General features: G+C 43.6%; 1 protein-coding gene across 2 annotated transcripts in view; it reads left to right on the forward strand.

Annotated features, from left to right (window-relative positions):
- The window catches only part of NUP210L (nucleoporin 210 like), a 165,932-nt gene that overhangs the window by 116,183 nt on the left and 31,497 nt on the right, over positions 1–18,252 (forward strand). For both annotated transcript variants that reach the window (XM_015109770.3, XM_077945448.1), the window contains exons 28-31: positions 9,405–9,563; positions 11,851–11,942; positions 13,999–14,173; positions 16,726–16,901. In XM_015109770.3, the coding sequence (XP_014965256.3) occupies positions 9,405–9,563; positions 11,851–11,942; positions 13,999–14,173; positions 16,726–16,901 (602 nt within the window). The remainder of the gene's footprint in view (positions 1–9,404; positions 9,564–11,850; positions 11,943–13,998; positions 14,174–16,725; positions 16,902–18,252) is intronic.

Raw genomic sequence — 18,252 nt, forward strand, 5'->3', positions numbered from 1 at the left:
TTAAAGTGCTGAAGGAAAAAAACTTTTATCCTATAATAGTATATCCAGTGAAGTTATCCTTCAAAGGTGAAATAAAGAGTTTCCAGGCTAGGCACGGTGGCTCACGCCTGTAATCCCAGCACTTTGGGAGGCCGCGGTGGGTGGATCATCTGGGGTCAGGAGTTCGAGACCAGCCTGGCCAACATAGTGAAACCCCATTTCTACGAAAACTACAAAAATTAGCTGGGTGTGGTGGCAGGCGCCTGTAATCCCAGCTAATCAGGAGGCTGAGGCAGGAGAATCGCTTGAACCCGGGAAGTGGAGGTTGCAGTGAGCCGAGATCACGCTGTTGCAGTGAGCCGAGATCACGCTATTGTACTCCAGCCTGGGCAACAGGGCGAGACTCCATCTAAAAAAAAAAAGTTTCCCAGAAAAACAAAAGCTGAGGGATTTCATCAACAGCAGACCTGTTCTACAAGAAATGCTAGTGGGAATACTACAATCTGAAAGTAAAGGACATTAATGGGCAATAAGAAATCATCTGAAGGTACAAAACTCACTGGTAATACTAAGTACACATAAAACCACAGAATATTGTAACACTGTAATTGTGGTGTATAAACTACTCATATCTTGAGTAGAAAGACTAAAAGATGAACCTACTAAAAATAACTACAACTTTTCAAGACAAAGAGAATATAATAAGATATAATAGAAGCGACAAAAAGTTACAAAACAGGAGAGATAAAGTGCAGAGTTTTTATCAGTTTTCTCTTTCCCATTTGTTAGTTTGTGTGTTTATGCAACCAGTGTTAAGTGTCATCAGTTTAAAGTAACAGGTTATAAGATGTTATTTGCAAGCATTATGGTAACCTCAAATCAAAAAAACCTACAACAGGCCAGGCACGGTGGCTCACACCTATAATCCCAGCACTTTGGGAGGTTGAGGCAGGTGGATTGCTTGAGCTCAGGAGTTCAAGACCAGCCTAGGCAACATGAAAGAACCCTGTCTCTGCCGGGCATGGTGGCTTACGCCTGTAATCCCAGCACTTTGGGAGGGCAAGGCGGGCAGGTCACCTGAGGTCAGGAGTTCGAGACCAGCCTGGACAACATGGTGAAACCCCGTCTCTACTAAAAAAATACAAAATTTAGTTAGGCATGGTGGTGCCTTCCTGTAATCCCAGCTACTTAGGAAGCTGAGGCAGGAGAATCGCTTGAACCCAGGAGGCAGAGGGTGCAGTGAGCTGAAATTGTGCTATTGCACTCCAGTCTGGGCAACAAAAGCGAAACTCCATCTCAAAAAGAAAAAAAAGAAAAAACCCTGTCTCTTCAAAAATACAAAAATTGACTGGGCGTGGTGGTGTGCACTTCTAGTCCCAGCTACTCAGGAGGCTGAAGTGGGAGAATCTCTTGAGCCTGCGAGGCAGAAGTTGCAGTGAGACCAAATTGCACCACTGCAATCCAACCTAGGCAACATAGCAAGACCCTGTCTCGAAAGGTAAAATAAAATAAACCTGTAACAGATAAACAAAATAAAATGCAAGAATTAAAACATACCACTGGAGAAAATCACCTTCACAAAAAAGAAAACAAGAAGGAAGTAAAGAAGGAAGATAAGACCACAAAACAACTAGAAAACAAATAACAAAATGGCAGGAGAAGTTCTTATTTATCAATAATAACATAGCATATAAACGGACTAAATACTCCAATTTAAAAGATATAGAGTGGCTGGGCGTGGTGGCTCATGCTTGTAATCCCAGCACTTTGGGAAGGCTGAGTTGGGTGGATCACTTGAGGCCAGGAGTTCGAGACCAGCCTGGCCAACATGCTGAAACCCTGTCTCCACTAAAAATACAAAAATTAGCTGGAAATCACTTGAACCCGGGAGGTGGAGGCTGCAGTGAGCTGAGATCACACCACTGCACTCCAGCCTGGACAAGGAGCGAGACTCCATCTCAAAAAATAAAATAAGATAAAATAAAATAAAAGACATAGAGTGGCTGAAAGGATTAAAATAAAAAGATTCAACAATCTGTTGCCTACAAGAAACACACTTCACCTATAAAGACACACGTAGACTGAAAATAAAGAGATGGAAAAAGGTATTTCATGTTAATGGACACCAAAAAAGAGCAGGAATGGTTATACTTACATTAGACAAAATAGATTTCAAGACAAAACTATAGAAAGAGGCCGGGCGCGGTGGCTCAAGCCTGTAATCCCAGCACTTTGGGAGGCCGAGACGGACGGATCACGAGGTCAGGAGATCGAGACCATCCTGGCTAACACCGTGAAACCCCGTCTCTACTAAAAATACAAAAAACTAGCCGGGCGAGGTGGCGGGCGCCTGTAGTCCCAGCTACTCCGGAGGCTGAGGCAGGAGAATGGCGTAAACCCGGGAGGCGGAGCTTGCAGTGAGCTGAGATCCGGCCACTGCACTCCAGCCCGGGCTACAGAGCAAGACTCCGTCTCAAAAAAAAAAACAAAAAAACAAACAAAAAAAAACTATAGAAAGAGATGAAGGTCATTATATAATGATAAAGGGGTCAATTCAGCAAGAGGTCATGACAATTATAAATATATAGGAACCCAATACTGGAGTACCCAGATATATAAAGCAAATAATATTAGAGCTTAAGGGAGAGGCAGACCCCACAACATTAACTGGAGACTTCAATAACCCACTTTCAGCATTGGACAGGTCATCCAGACAGAAAATCAACAAAGAAACATCAGACTTACTCTGCACTATAGACCAAATGGATCTAATAGATATTTACAGAACTTTTCATTCAACAGCTGCAAAATACACATCCATCGCCTCAGCACATGGCTCATTCTCAAGAACAGACAATATGATAGGCCAGAAAACAAGTTTTTAAAAATTAAAAAAAAAGGCCAGGCACAGTAGCTCAAGCCTGTAATCCCAGCACTTTGGGAGGCCGAGATGGGCGGATCACGAGGTCAGGAGATCGAGACCATCCTGGCTAACATGGTGAAACCCCTCTCTACTAAAAATATAAAAAATTAGCCGGGCACGGTGGTGGGCACCTGTAGTCCCAGCTACTTGGGAGGCTGAGGCAGGAGAATGACATGAACCCGGGAGGCAGAGCTTGCAGTGAGCTGATATATTGCCACTGCACTCCAGCCTGGGCAACAGAGCGAGACTCGTCTAAAAAATACACACACACACACACACACACACACACACACACACACACACCCCATGTTCCAACTGTCCTATACATTAAATAAATACATTTTTAAATTAATTAAAAACACTGAAATTATATCAAGTATTTTTTCTGACCACAATGGAATAAAACTAGAAATTAGTAACAAGAGGAATTTTGGAAACTATACAAACACAGGGTAATTAAACAATATGTTCCTGAATGACCAGTGGGTCAATGAATACATTAAGAATTTAAATTTCTTGAAACAAGTGAAAATGGAAACACAACAAAACCCATGAGATACAGCGAAACCAGTACTAACAAAAAGTTTATAGGCCGGGCGCAGTGGCTCAGGCCTGTAATCCCAGCACCTTGAGAGGCCGAGGCCAGTGGATCATGAGGTCAGGAGTTCAAGACCAGCCGGCCAAGGTGGTGAAACCCCGTCTCTACTAAAAATACAAAAAATTAGCCAGGCGCGGTGGCAGGCACCTGTAAGCCCAGCTACTTGGGAGGCTGAGGTGGGAGAATTGCTTGAACTCGGAGGGCAGAGGTTGCAATGAGCCAAGATCACGCCACTGCACTCCAGCCTGGGTAACAGAGTGAGACTCCATTTCAAAAAAAAAAAAAAGAAAAAAGTTTAAAGCAATGAGTGCCTACATCAAAAAAAAGTAGAGGCTGGTCGCAGTGGCTCACACCTGTAATCCCAGCACTTTGGGAGGCCCAGGTGGGCAGATCACTTGAGGTCAGGGGTTCGAAACCAGTGTGGCCAACATGGTGAAACCCCATCTCCACTAAAAATGCAAAAAATTAGCTGGGCGTGGTGGCAGGGAATCCTAGCTACTCAGGAGGCTGAAGCAGGAGAATCGCTTGAACCCAGGAGGTGGAGGTTGCAGTGAGCCAAGATTGCACCATTGCACTCCAGCCTGGGCCTCAAGAGTGAAACTCCGTCTCAAAAACAAACAAACAAACAAAAAAAAGTAGAAAAAATTGAAATAAAAAAAGCCTAATGAAGCGTCTTGAAGAACTAGAAAAGCAAGAGCAAACCAAACCCAGAATTAGTAGAGGAAAAGAAATAATAAGGATCAGAACAGATAAATGAAATTGAAATGAAAAAGAATACAAAAGATCAACAAAACAAAAAGTCAGTTTTTTGAAAAGATAAAATTGACAAACCTCTAGACAGACTAAGAAAAAGAGGATCAAAATAAATAAAATCAGAGGTGGAAAAAGAGACATTGGCTGGGTGTGGTGGCTTACGCCTGTAATCCCGGCACTTTGGGAGGCTGAGGTGGGTAGATCGCAAGGTCAGGAGTTTGAGACCAGCCTGACCAACACGGTGAAACCCCATCTCTACTAAAAATACAAAAATTAGCCAGGCATGGTGGTGCACACCTGTAATCCTAGCTACTCAGGAGGCTGAGGCAGGAGAATTGCTTAAACCTGGAAGGCGGAGGTTGCAGTGAACCAAGATCAGGCCACTGCACTCCAGCCTGGGCAACAGAACAAGATTCTGCCTCAAAAAAAAAAAAAGAAAGAAAGAGACATGACAACCAATACCACAGAAATTCAAAGGATCATTAAGGCTACTATGAGCCAATAAAATTGGAAAACCTAGAAGAAATGGATAAATTCCTAGATACATACACTCTACCAAGATTTAACCATGAAGAAATCCAAAACCTTAACAGACCAATAACAAGTAATCAGATCAATGCCATGACGAAAAGTCTGCCAGCAAGGCAGGCTGGGCGCAGTGGCTCACTCCTGTAATTCCAGCACTTTGGGAGGCCAAGGTGGGTGGATCACTTGAGGTCAGGAGTTCCAGACCAGCCTGGCCAGCATGGTGAAACCTCATCTCTACTAAAAATACAAAAATTAGCTGAGCATGGTGGTGGGCGCCTCTAATTCCAGCTACTTAGGAGGCTGAAGCAGGAGAATCACTTGAACCAGGAGGCAGAGGTTGCAGTGAGCCGAGATCATGCCACTGCACTCCAGCCTGGGTGACAGAGTGAGACTCCGTCTCAAAAATAAAAAATAAAATAAAGGCCGGGCACGGTGGCTCAAGCCTGTAATCCCAGCACTTTGGGAGGCCGAGACGGGCGGATCACGAGGTCAGGAGATCGAGACCATCCTGGCTAACACAGTGAAACCCCGTCTCTACTAAAAATACAAAAACTTAGCCGGGCGAGGTGGCAGGCGCCTGTAGTCCCAGCTACTCGGGAGGCTGAGGCAGGAGAATGGCGTGAACCCGGGAGGCGGAGCTTGCAGCGAGCTGAGATCCGGCCACTGCACTCCAGCCTGGGTGACAGAGCGAGACTCCGTCTCAAAAAAAAATAATAAATAAATAAAATAAAATAAAATAAAATAAGATAAAAATAAAAAAGTCTCCCACCAAAACAAAGCCCAGGACCTAATGGTCTCTCTGCTGTATTTTACCAAACATTTAAAGAAGAACTAATACCAATCCTACTCAAACTATTGTGAAAAATAGAGGAGGAGAGAATACAACTAAACTCATTATATGAGGCCAGTATTACCCTGATAACAAAAACAGGCAAAGACCTATCAAAAAAAGAAAACTAAAGGATAATATCTGTAATGAACATTGATGCAAAAACCCTCATCAAAATACTAGCAAACTGAATTTAACACCACATTAAAAAGATTATTCATGGCCAGGCATGAGAATCGCTTGAACCCAGGAGGCGGAGGTTGCAGTGAGCTGAGATCATGCCATTGAACTCCAGCATGGGGGAACAGAGCTAGATACCATCTCAAAAAAATAAAGAAAGAAAATAAATGAAGAAGACACACAAAAAAATGGAAAGATATCCCATGTTCATGAATTGGAAGAATCAATATTCTTAAAATAGCCATACTACCCAGTGTAATCTACAGATTCAATGCAGTCCCTATCAAAATATCAGTAACATTCTTCACAGAAATAGAAAAAATAATTCTAAAATTTATATGAAACCACAAAAGACCCAGAATAGTCAAAGCCATCCTCAGCAAAAAGAATAAAACTGGAAGACTCACATTACCTGACTTCAAATTATATGACAGAGCTATAGTAATCAAAACAGCATGGCACTGGCATAAAAACAAACATATAGACCAATGGAACAGAATAGAGAACCCAGAAACAAATTCATACACCTGCAGGAAACTCACTTTTAACAAAGGTGCCAAGAATATACATTGGGGAAAAAACAGTCTCTTCAATCAGTGATGCTGGAAAAACTGAATATCCATAGGCAGAAGAATGAAACTACACCCCTATCTCTCGCCATATGCAAAAATCAAATCAAAATGTATTAAAGACTTAAATCTGAGACTCAACGTATGAAAATATTACAAGAAAACATTGGGGAAACTCTCCAGAACATTGGAGTGAGCAAAGATTTCTTGAGTAATACTCCACAAACACAGGCAACCAAAGCAAAAATTGACAAATGGGATCTAAGGCCCAGCCTTAAATATTTCTTAAAAGAAGACATACAGGCCAGATGCGGTGACTCACGCCTGTAATCTCAGCACTGTGGGAGGCCGAGGCAGGTGGATCACAGGTTAGGCAGGTTAGGAGTTTGAGACCAGCCTGGCCAACATGGCAAAATCCCATCTCTGTGAAAAATACAAAAATTAGCTGGGTTTGGTGGCATGCTTCTGTAGTCCCAGCTACTGGGGGAGGCTGAGGCAGGAGAATTGTCTGGACCCGGGAGGCAGAGGTTGCGGTGAGCCAAGATCACACCACGGCACTCCAGCCTGGGTGACAGAGCGAGACTGTGTCCCCCACCAAAAAAAAAAGACATACCAATGGCAAACAGGTATATGAAAAGGTGCTCAACATCATTGATCATCAGAGAAATGCAAATCAAAACTACAATAAGATATCATCTCACCTCAGTTAAAATGGCTTATATCTGAAAGACAGGCAACAATGAATCCTGGCAAGGATGTAGAGAAAAGGGAACCCTCATATACTGTTGATGGAAATGTAAATTAGTAGAGTCATTATGGAGCATAGTTCGGAGGTTTTCAAAAAACTAAATATAGAACTACCAAACTAACGTATGATCCCAACAATCCCACTCTTAGACATATACCCAAAAGACAGGAAATCATTATATCAAGGAGATATCTGCTCTCTCATATTTACTGCAGCACTATTCACAATGGCCAAGATTTGGAAGCAACCTAAGTGTCCATCAATAGATGATTGGATAAAGAAAATGAGGTGTATATACACAATGGAGTACAACTTAGCCATAAAAAAGGAATGAGATGGCTGGGCACCATAACTCACACCTGTAATCTCAGCACTTTGGAAGGCCAAGGTGGGAGGACCACTTGAGCCCAGGAGTTTGAGGCCAACCTAGGCAACATAGTGAGACTCGATCTCTACAAAAAAATAAATTTTAAAAAATTTAGCCGGGCACAGTGGTGCATGCCTGTAGTCCCAGCTACTCGAGAGGCTGAGGCAGAAGAAGCACTTGAGCCCTGGAGATTGAGGCGGCAATGAGCCATGATTGTGCCACTGTACTCAACCTGGGCAACAGAACAAGACCCTGTCTCAAAAAAAAAAAAAAAAAAATGAGATCCTGTCATGTGCAACAACATGGATGATGGAATTGGAGACACTATGTTAAGTGAAATAAGCCAGGTATAGATAAACTTTACATGTTCTCACTTATTTGTGGGAGCTAAAGATGAAAACAATTGAACTCATGGAGACAGAGTAGAATGATGGTTACTGGAGGCTGGAAAGCATAGTGGGTGGGTGGGAGGGAAGTGGGGATGCTTAATGAGTACAAAAATATAGTTAGATTAAATGAATAAGATCTAGTATTTGATAGCACAACAGGGTGAGTACAGTCAACAATAACTTATCGTATATTTTTAAATAACGAGGGCAGGTGCAGGGGCTCACGCCTGTAATTCCAGCACTTTGGGAGGCCGAGGCGGGTGGATCATCTGAGGTCAGGAGTTTGAGACCAGCCTAGCCAACATTGTGAAACCCTGTCTCTACTAAAAATACAAAAATTAGTCGGGCATGTTGCCAGGCATCTGTAATTCCAGCTATTTGGGAGACTGAGACAGGGAGAATTGCTTGAACCCGGGAGGCGGAGGTTGCAGTGAGCTGAAATCATGTCATTGCACTCCAAACTGGGCAACAGAGCAAGACTCCATCTCAAAATAAAATAAAATAACTAAAAGAGTATAATCGTGTCTGTAACACAGAAAGGATAAATGCAGCTGGACACAGCGGCTCACACTTGTAATTGCAACACTTTAGGAGGCTGAGGCAGGAGGATCACTTGAGCCCAAGAGTTTGAGACCAGCCTGGGCAACACATGGAGACCCTGTTTTTAGAAAAAAAAAATTTTTTTTAATTAGCTGGGCTAATTGACACATGGGGACACATGCCTGTGGTCCCTGCTACTTGAGAGACTGAGGTGGGAGGATTGCTTGAACCCAGGAGGTCGAGGCCACAAGAAGCCATGATTTCACCACTGCACTCCAGTCTTGGCAACAGAGCAAGACCCTGTCTCAAAAAAAAAACAAAAAAGGTTTCAACTTAAAGTATGCTTGAGGTGATGGATACCCCACTTACCCTGATGTGATTATTACAAGTTCTATGCCTGTATCAAAGTATCTCATGTACCCCATAAATATGTATGCTTACTATGTAGCCACAAAAATTAAAAATAAAAACAAAAAATTAATTGTAATCCCAGAACTTTGGGAGGCTGAGGTGGGCAGATCACTTGAGGCCAGGAGTTCGAGACCAGCCTAAGCAACATGGCGAAACCCCATGTCTACAAAAAATACAAAAATTAGCTGAGTGTGGTGGTATGCCCCTGTAGTCCCAGCTACTAGGGAGGCTGAGGTGGGAAGATCACCAGAGCCCGGGAGGTCGAGGCTGCAGTGAGCTGAGATTGTTCCACCGCACTCCAGCCTGAGCGACTTTTAAATTTTATTTTTAATTTTAATTTTTCCATAAGTTATTGGGGTACAGGTGGTATTTGGTTACATGAGTAAGCCCTTTAGTGGTGATTTGTGAGATTTTGGTGCACCCATCACCCGAACAGTATACACTGCACCCTATTTGTAGTCTTCTATCCCTCACCCCCTCCTACCCTTCCCTGACTTTTTATTTTTAATTAAAAAAATGTTTAATATTTAAAAAGTTAAAAAAAAAAAAAAAAGGAAGACACCATGTTTATTCATCCCTTCGCTGTCTAGGTTTTTCTACAGCTCCCAGTAGAGCATAACTTTGCCATGGTTGTCCACACAAAAGCAGCAGGCCGGACCAGTATCAAGGTCACTGTTCACTGCATGAACAGTTCCTCTGGGCAGTTTGAGGGGAATTTGTTGGAACTCTCTGATGAAGTACAGATCCTGGTAAGCTTCCAAATCTAAATCTTTTTTTCGTATATTAAGGATAAGAAAGTTATATTCTCTTACCATCAACGAAGAGCTTATTTTGGATAGAGACAGATAATTGTTAGAGCGATTCCGGGAACAGGTTTGTACTTCCTAGATCTTTATCATTCCTGCTGATTGCTTGTATATAGTTTTTGTTTTTGTTTTTGTTTTGTTTTGAGACAGAGTTTCGCTCTTGTTGCCCAGGCTGGAGTGCAATGGCACGATCTCGGCTCACTGCAAACTCTGCCTCCCAGGTTCAAGTGATTCTCCTGCCTCAGCCTCCTGAGTAGCATGTGCCACCAAGCCCAGCTAATTTTGTAATTTTAGTAGAAACGGGCTTTCTCCATGTTGGTCAACCTGGTCTCAAACTCCCGACCTCAAGTGATCTGCCTGCCTCAGCCTCCCAAAGTGTTGGGATTACAGGCGTGAGCCACCACGCCTGGGCTGTTTTTTGTTTTTTTTGTTTTTTGGTTTTTGGTTTTTTTTTTGAGATGGAGTCTCACTCTGTCGCCCAGGCTGGAGTGCAGTGGCACAATCTCGGCTCCCTGCAAGCTCCTCTTCCTGGGTTCACACCATTCTCCTGCCTCAGCGTCCCAAGTAGCTGGGACTGCAGGCGCCTGCCACCACGCCCAGCTAATTTTTGTATTTTTAGTAGAGATGGGGTTTCACCGTGTTAGCCAGGATGGTCTCGAGCTCCTGACCTCATGATCAGCCCGCCTCGGCCTCCCAAAGTGCTGGGATTACAGGCATGAGCCACCACGCCCGGCCTGTTTTTTGTTTTTGAGACAGGGTCTCACTCTGTCGCCCAGGCTGGAGTGCAGTGGCACAATCTCCACTCACTGCAGAGTTCAGGTAATTCTCCCTGCCTCAGCTTCCCAAGTAGCTGGGATTACAGGCACCCGCCACCATGCCTGGCTAATTTTTATATTTTTAATAGAGATGGGGTTTCGCCACATTGTCCAGGCTGGTCTCAGACTCCTAACCTCAAGTGATCCACCTGCCTTGGCCTCCCAAAGTGCTGGAATTATAGGCGTGAGCCACCATGCCTGCCTGCTTTTATATACTATTGACATCAGAAACTATTAGTACTTGCAGGTGAGCAGTCTGGAAAAAAAAGAAAAGAAACTGTAGCACACACACTCCCTTCAACTCCCCATACCAGGAACACAGGATATGAACACCACAGTAATTAGAGAAGGATTCATTTCTGATCCACTCCACCTGACATAGATATTATAAGTCCATTTAAAATTTTTATTTATTTATTTATTTAGAGAGAGAGTTTTACTCTGTTGCCCAGGCTGGAGTGCATTGGCATGATCTCGACTCACTGCAACCTCTGCCTCCCAGGTACAAGTGATTCTCCTGCCTCAGCCTCCTGAGTACCTGAGATTACAGGCACATGCCACCATGCCTGGCTAATTTTTGTATTTTTAGTAGAGACAGGGTTTCATTATGTTGACCAGGCTGGTCTCGAACTCCTGACCTCAGATAATCTGCCCTCCTCGGCCTCCCAAAGTGCTGGGATTACAGTCATGAGCCACTGTGTCCAGCTGATATAAGTCCATTTAAATATATTCACAGTTAGGATAAAACATAATTCTAACTTTTCATAAGGTGTAAGATTATGAATAGTTTCTACAGATACTCTCAGGCTAAAAGCTAAATGTTTCTGTTGTTTTTAGAATTCAGAAAACAAGTTATCACTTATATGGGTCGAGTAAGTTTCACTGCCTCTGATTTTGAGACTTTTTTTTCTTTGACTTTTTAATTTTTTCCTTTATTTTGGCTTTGGTTCTCTGATTCAATGTGGAGTAGAGGAAAGAGTACTTTACTAGAAGGTGGAAGACCTGGATGGTGTTTCATGCTAATTGAATATTATAGGTTCTTTTTCTCAAACTTCATGTCATTTTACAAGAGCTAGAATTAGAAATTTCAAAGTAATTTTATACCTAATATCTAAGTAATATGGAAGATGTGGTAAGTGTAAACTTTGCTACATGCTCAGTCCCTCAGAGTCAGAAACGGCTAACATTAGGTTATATCTTCTAGAATACCTAGTTATGTTTTGAGTGCCTGGTTCATTTTGGAGAGGAGTATTATGGATGATTTTAGACTAATTAGAAGTTAGGCAGACTGTTGATTTGTAGTTGTCATTTATTTGCATGTTAATCTCTTGGGGATTATACTGAAGTCCATATGTAAGTAAAAGTCATAATTTGTCTTTGCCAAATATGAGGAATGCATTATTTTCTCATTATAGGTGTTTGAAAAACTCCAACTCTTCTATCCAGAGTGCCAACCAGAGCAGATTCTGATGCCTATAAATTCTCAGCTCAAACTCCATACCAACAGGTAAGGAAAAGAGAGAATAAGGAAGTGCCAGGATCCAAGCTTAAGTGTTTTCAGTAAAACATTGACATAGAAAGAACACCTTTGCCTTCTAGGAGATTTTTCTAACCCCCAAATAATTTTTTGTATGAGGTGAAATTTCCATAATGTAAAACCATTGTAAAGTGTAAAATTCAGTGGCATTTAGTACATTCACAATATTGTGTATTCAGCATCTCTATCTAGTTCCAAATATCTTTATCACCACCAAAGGAGATCCCATACCTATGAAGCAGTCACTCTTCTTTCTTTCCTGCTCGCAGCCCCTGGCAATCACTCATCTGCTTTCTGTGTACGGTATTAGCTATCCTGAATGTATTTCATATAAATGGAATCATACAATATGCAACATTTTGTGTTGGTTTCTTTTTTTTTTTTTTTTTTTTGAGACAGTCTTGCTCTGTTGCCCAGGTCAGAGCACAGTGGCGCAATCTCGGCTCACTGCAACCTCCACCTCCTGGGTTCAGGCAATTCTCCTGCCTCAGCCTCCCGAGTAGCTGGGATTACAGGTGCCTGCCACCACACCTGGCTAATTTTTGTATTTTTAGTAGAGATGGGGTTTCACCATGTTGGCCAGGCTGGTCTTGAACCCCTGACCTCAGGCGATCCGCCTGCCTTGGCCTCCCAAAGTGCTGGGATTACAGGCGTGAGCCACTGTGCCCAGCCTTGTATTGGCTTCTTTAAGTTAGCATAATGTTTTTGAGGTTCATCCATGTTGTAGCATGTATCAGTACTTCTTCCTTTTTATGACTGAATAGTATTCCATTATATGGAAATACTACATTTAGTTTATAATTTCATCTCCTAATAGAAATTTGGGGCTGGGTACAGTGGCTCATGCCTGTAATCCCAGGCTTTTGGGAGGCCAACGCTGGTGGATTACCTGAGGTTGGGAGTTCGAGACCAGCCTAGCCAACATGGAGAAACCCCAACTCTACTAAAAACACTAAATTAGCCAGGTGTGGTTGTGCATGCCTGTAATCCCAACTACTCAGGAGGCTGAGGCAGGAGAATCACTTGAACCCTGGAGGTGGAGGCAGCAGTGAGCCGAGATCACGTCATTGAACTCCGGCTTGGGCAACAAGAGCGAAACTCCATCTCAAAAAAAAAAAAAAGAAAAGAAATTTGTGTTGTTTTCACCGTTTGGCTATTGTGAATAGTGCTGCTATGAATATTCATTTGCAAGTATTTACTTGAATACCTGCTTTCAATTGTTTTGGCTGAATAATTTTCTTTTTGAGATGGAGTTTTACTCTTGTCGCCCAGGCTGGAGTACAAATGGTGCCATCTCGGCTCACTGCAACCTCTGCCTCCCGGGTTGAAGCCATTCTTCTGCCTCAGCCTCCCGAGAAGCTGGGATTACAGGCGCCAGCAATCACACCCGGCAAATTTTTTTTTTTTCGAGACGGAGTCTCGCTCTGTCGCCCAGGCTGGAGTGCAGTGGCGCGATCTCGGCTCACTGCAAGCTCCGCTTCTCGGGTTCACGCCATTCTCCTGCCTCAGCCTCCTGAGTAGCTGGGACTACAGGCACCCGCCACCGTGCCCAGCTAATTTTTTGTATTTTTAGTAGAGACGGGGTTTCACCGTGGTCTCCATCTCCTGACCTTGTGATCCGCCCGCCTCGGCCTCCCAAAGTGCTGGGATTACAGGCGTGAGCCACTGCGCCCGGCCTTTTTTTTTTTTTAAGTAGAGACAGGGTTTTACCATGTTGGCCAAGCTGGTCTCAAACTCCTGACCTCAGGTGACCCTCCCGCCTTGGCCTCCCAAAGTTCTGGGATTACAGATGTGAGCCACCACACCCAGCCTAAATAATTTTTTAATGATAAAAGATTTGATTTTAAATAAATAAGCATAATCCAAAGGCAGACTTTTATCTGAGGAACAAATAATTACACACGTGGAGAATGGCAAGCAGTTTTCTCGAGTACATCCCCTAACAGTGATCCTGGAAATTTTTACCCTTTTCTCTCCGGTCAGACAGGACCCCCAAAAGATGCCACTTTCTTTACTTGTTCCCTAGGGAAGGAGCTGCCTTTGTGAGTTCTCGTGTTCTCAAGTGTTCCCCTAATTCATCCGTCATTGAGGAGGATGGTGAAGGGCTCCTGAAAGCTGGTTCCATTGCAGGTACTGCTGTATTGGAAGTCACTTCTATAGAACCTTTTGGAGTCAACCAAACAACCATAACTGGGGTCCAGGTGAGTTCAGGGACTTACTAAAAAAAACAAATAAATAAAAGGCATATCCTGGCCTTAAGAAGCAGAGTTCCTTTTTTGAAAAACTAGAAATTTTCTTATCATGCATTAAAGAAAAAAAGAAAAAGAAAAGAATTAGAAACTTCTCTATCATGAGAGAACATGAACCAGGGAAAAAAAAAAAGAAGAAGAAATCTCTGGGAGTCAGAAATGAACCTATAAGAGGCCAGTCTTGACATAAGCCATAAAATTAAAATGAACTTTAGACCCCTTGTTATAAAACAGATCAGCCTAAATTTATATGATTGTCTTCCTAGCAGCTTTGGCAAAAGGGTTCGTGTCAGAGGAGTGTAGAACAATTGCTATCAAAATCGGCTGGGCTTGGTGACTCATGCCTGTAAGCCCAGCACTTTGGGAGGCTGAGGCAGGAGAATCACTTGAGGCCAGGAATTTGAGACCAGCCTGAGCAACATAGTGAGACCCCCATCTCTACAAAAAATGAAAAAAAAAAAAAATAGCCAGACTTGGTGGCGCATGCCTGCTTGGGAGGCTGAGGTGGAGGATCGCATGAACCTAGAAGTTTGAGGCTGCAGCGTGCTATGATTGAACTGCTGCACTGCAGCCTAGAAAACAAAGCAACAATCTGTCTCTTTTTAAAAAATTAAGCTTTGCTACTAGAATTTAAAAAATGAGAAAAGACCTCAGAGATAAGTTAGTCTTAACATGAAAAAAAAAAAATTTTTAGACATTAAACATGTACTATATACTATATTGGTCGTTGTATGTATATTATCTCTTTTAACTACCACAAAAGCACTGTGAGATAGGCATTATAATCCCCATCTAACTGTTAACTGATAAGAAACCTGAGACCCAGAAAAGTTACATGAGGCTATGAAAATGATAAAGCTATGATTCAAACCTAGACTTCACTTACTGTATCGCAGCTCTCTTACAGTGTGAAACACAATATAGATTGTGTTCCTGATAAGTAATCGATTATTTAACCATGAATATTGAGCACTCTGCATGAAATGGATGAATTAAAGTCCTTTCCTCATAAAGCTCCAGCTTCTCTTCACATTCCCACAGCTTTAAAAATTAAAAACCCGGGCCGGGCACGGTGGCTCAAGCCTGTAATCCCAGCACTTTGGGAGGCCGAGGCGGGTGGATCACAAGGTCAGGAGATCGAGACTATCCTGGCTAACATGGTGAAACCCCGTCTCTACTAAAAATACAAAAAACTAGCCGGGCGTGGTGGCGGGCGCCTGTAGTCTCAGCTACTTGGGAGGCTGAGGCGGGAGAATGGTGTGAACCCGGGAGGCGGAGCTTGCAGTGAGCCGAGATCACGCCACTGCACTCCAGCCTGGGAGACACAGCGAGACTCCGTCTCAAAAAAAAAAAAAAAAAAAAAAATTAAAAACCCGGCCGGGCGCGGTGGCTCAAGCCTGTAATCCCAGCACTTTGGGAGGCCGAGATGGGCGGATCGCAAGGTCAGGAGATCGAGACCATCCTGGCTAACCTGGTGAAACCCCGTCTCTACTAAAAAAAAAAATACAAAACACTAGCCGGGCGAGGTGGCGGGCGCCTGTAGTCCCAGCTACTTGGGAGGCTGAGGCAGGAGAATGGCGTGAACCCGGGAGGCGGAGCTTGCAGTGAGCTGAGATCCGGCCACTGGACTCCAGCCTGGGTGACAGAGCAAGACTCCGTCTCAAAAAAAAAAAAAAAAAAATTAAAAACCCTGCTGGGCACAGTGGCTCACACCTGTAATCCCAGCACTTTGGGAAGCTGAGCCGGGTGGATCACAAGGTCAGTAGTTCAAGACCAACCTGGCCAAGATGGTGAAACCCCGTCTCTACTAAAAATACAAAAAATTAGCTGGGCGTTGTGGCAGGCACCTATAATCTCAGCTACTCAGGAGGCTGAGGCAGAGAATTGCTTGAACCCAGGAGGCGGAGGTTGCAGTTAGCTGAGATTGCGCCACTGCACTCCAGCCTGGGCAACAGAGCGAAATTCCATCTCAAAAAAAGAAAAAAATTAAAAACCCATTTCAAGCCGGGCGCAGTGGCTCACGCCTGTAATCCCAGCACTTTGGGAGGCCAAGGTGTACAGATTGCTTACGCTCAGGAGTTTGAGATCAGCCTGGCCAATATGGTGAAACCCTGTCTCTACAAAAAATACAAAAATTAACCAGGCGTGGTGGCAGACGCCTGTAATCACAGCTACCTGGGAGGCTGAGGCAGGAGAATTGCTTGAACCCGGGAGGCAGAGGTTGTAGTGAGTCAGAATCATGTCACTGCACTCCAGCCTGGGTGACAGAGTGAGATTCTGTCTCAAAAAACAAAAAGAAAAGAAAAAAAAAAAAAAAGAATTTCCTATGCTGCTATGCTGTCATATTTCTTTTCACTCTGACTTAAGTCATCTCACATCAAAAGCTAACTATTTCCTATGGAAGAGAAACATCACTCTTTATCATTGATTATAAGTCTCAGAATATGGTTACAGCACTTCTCCAGTGCATCTTTTTCTGTACCAGTAGGTTTTGTTTCCCACAGGTAGCACCGGTGACATACCTGCGAGTGAGCAGCCAACCCAAGCTATACACAGCCCAAGGAAGGACCCTGTCAGCATTTCCCCTGGGCATGTCTCTCACCTTCACTGTTCAGTTTTATAATAGTATCGGAGAGAAATTCCACACACACAATACCCAGCTTTATCTGGCTCTGAACAGGTATGGAAGTCAAAGGAATGGTATTGACACTAGGGTAGAAATCTTGCAGATTAGGCTAGTATTATATAGCAGCTCCAGTAAATTCCCCTCACATTTCTGAATTTGGAATTTGATCTTTCTTTTGTTAAAAAAATTTTTTTAGGCCGGGCGCGGTGGCTCAAGCCTGTAATCCCAGTACTTTGGGAGGCCGAGGCGGGTGGATCACGAAGTCAGGAGATCGAGACCATCCTGGCTAACATGGTGAAACCCCGCCTCTACTAAAAATACAAAAAACTAGCCGGGCGAGGTGGCGGGCGCCTGTAGTCCCAGCTACTCGGAGGCTGAGGCAGGAGAATGGCGTAAACCCGGGAGGCGGAGCTTGCAGTGAGCCGAGATCGGGCCACTGCACTCCAGCCTGGGTGACACAGCGAGACTCCGTCTCAAAAAAAAAAAAAAAAAAATTTTTTTAAGTGAGGCCAGGTGGGTGACTCACACCTGTAATCCCAGCACTTTGGGAGGCTGAGCAGAGAGGATCACTTGGGCCCAGGAGTTCAAGACCAGCCTGGACAACATGGTGAAACCCCATCCCTACAAAAATACAAAAATTAGCTGGGTGTAGTAGTGGGTGCCTGTAGTCCCAGCTACTAGGGAGGCTGAGGTAGGAGGATCACTTGAGCCCAGGAGGCAGAGGTTGCAGTGAGCAGAGATTGTGCTATTGCACCCCAGCCTGTGTGACCAATTAAGACTCTGTCTTTAAAAAAAAAAAAAAAAGACCCGACTTAGATAATGGTATTAGTTGTCACTTAAGAAAAATTTCAGGATATCTTAAATCTGTCAAGTTCTAATTCACTAAAAGATCCATAGGGAGCTAATTGGAGTATTATTAGCAAAAGGCTTTACTGGGGAAAAAAAAAAAAAAAGCCTTCTTGGGCACTATACATGTGAAGGTAATAGACTAATCCTTGGCCCATACTTACTTACTCTTTTTTTTTTGAGATGAAGTCTCGCTCTGTCTCCCAGTCTGGAGTGCAGTGATGATCTCAGCTCACTGCAAGCTCTGCCTCCCGGGTTCACGCCATTCTCCTGCCTCAGCCTCCCGAGTAGCTGGCACTTGCCACCATGCCCAGCTAATTTTTTGTGTTTTTTAGTAGAGATGGGGTTTCACTGTGTTAGCCAGGATGGTCTCAATCTCCTGACCTTGTGATTCACCCGCCTCAGCCTCCCAAAATGCTGGGATTACAGGCGTGAGCCACCATGCCCGGCCTACTTACTCACTCTTTATTGTGGAATGCCTTCTGAACTTTTCAGCTGTTGAATATAAAATGTGATAGGGTGTTCCCCAGAACTATTTTGTAACTATTGTCTTCTCTTT

This window comes from Macaca mulatta, chromosome 1 (assembly GCF_049350105.2).
Source record: "Macaca mulatta isolate MMU2019108-1 chromosome 1, T2T-MMU8v2.0, whole genome shotgun sequence".
In the NCBI taxonomy this organism is placed as follows: domain Eukaryota; kingdom Metazoa; phylum Chordata; class Mammalia; order Primates; family Cercopithecidae; genus Macaca; species Macaca mulatta.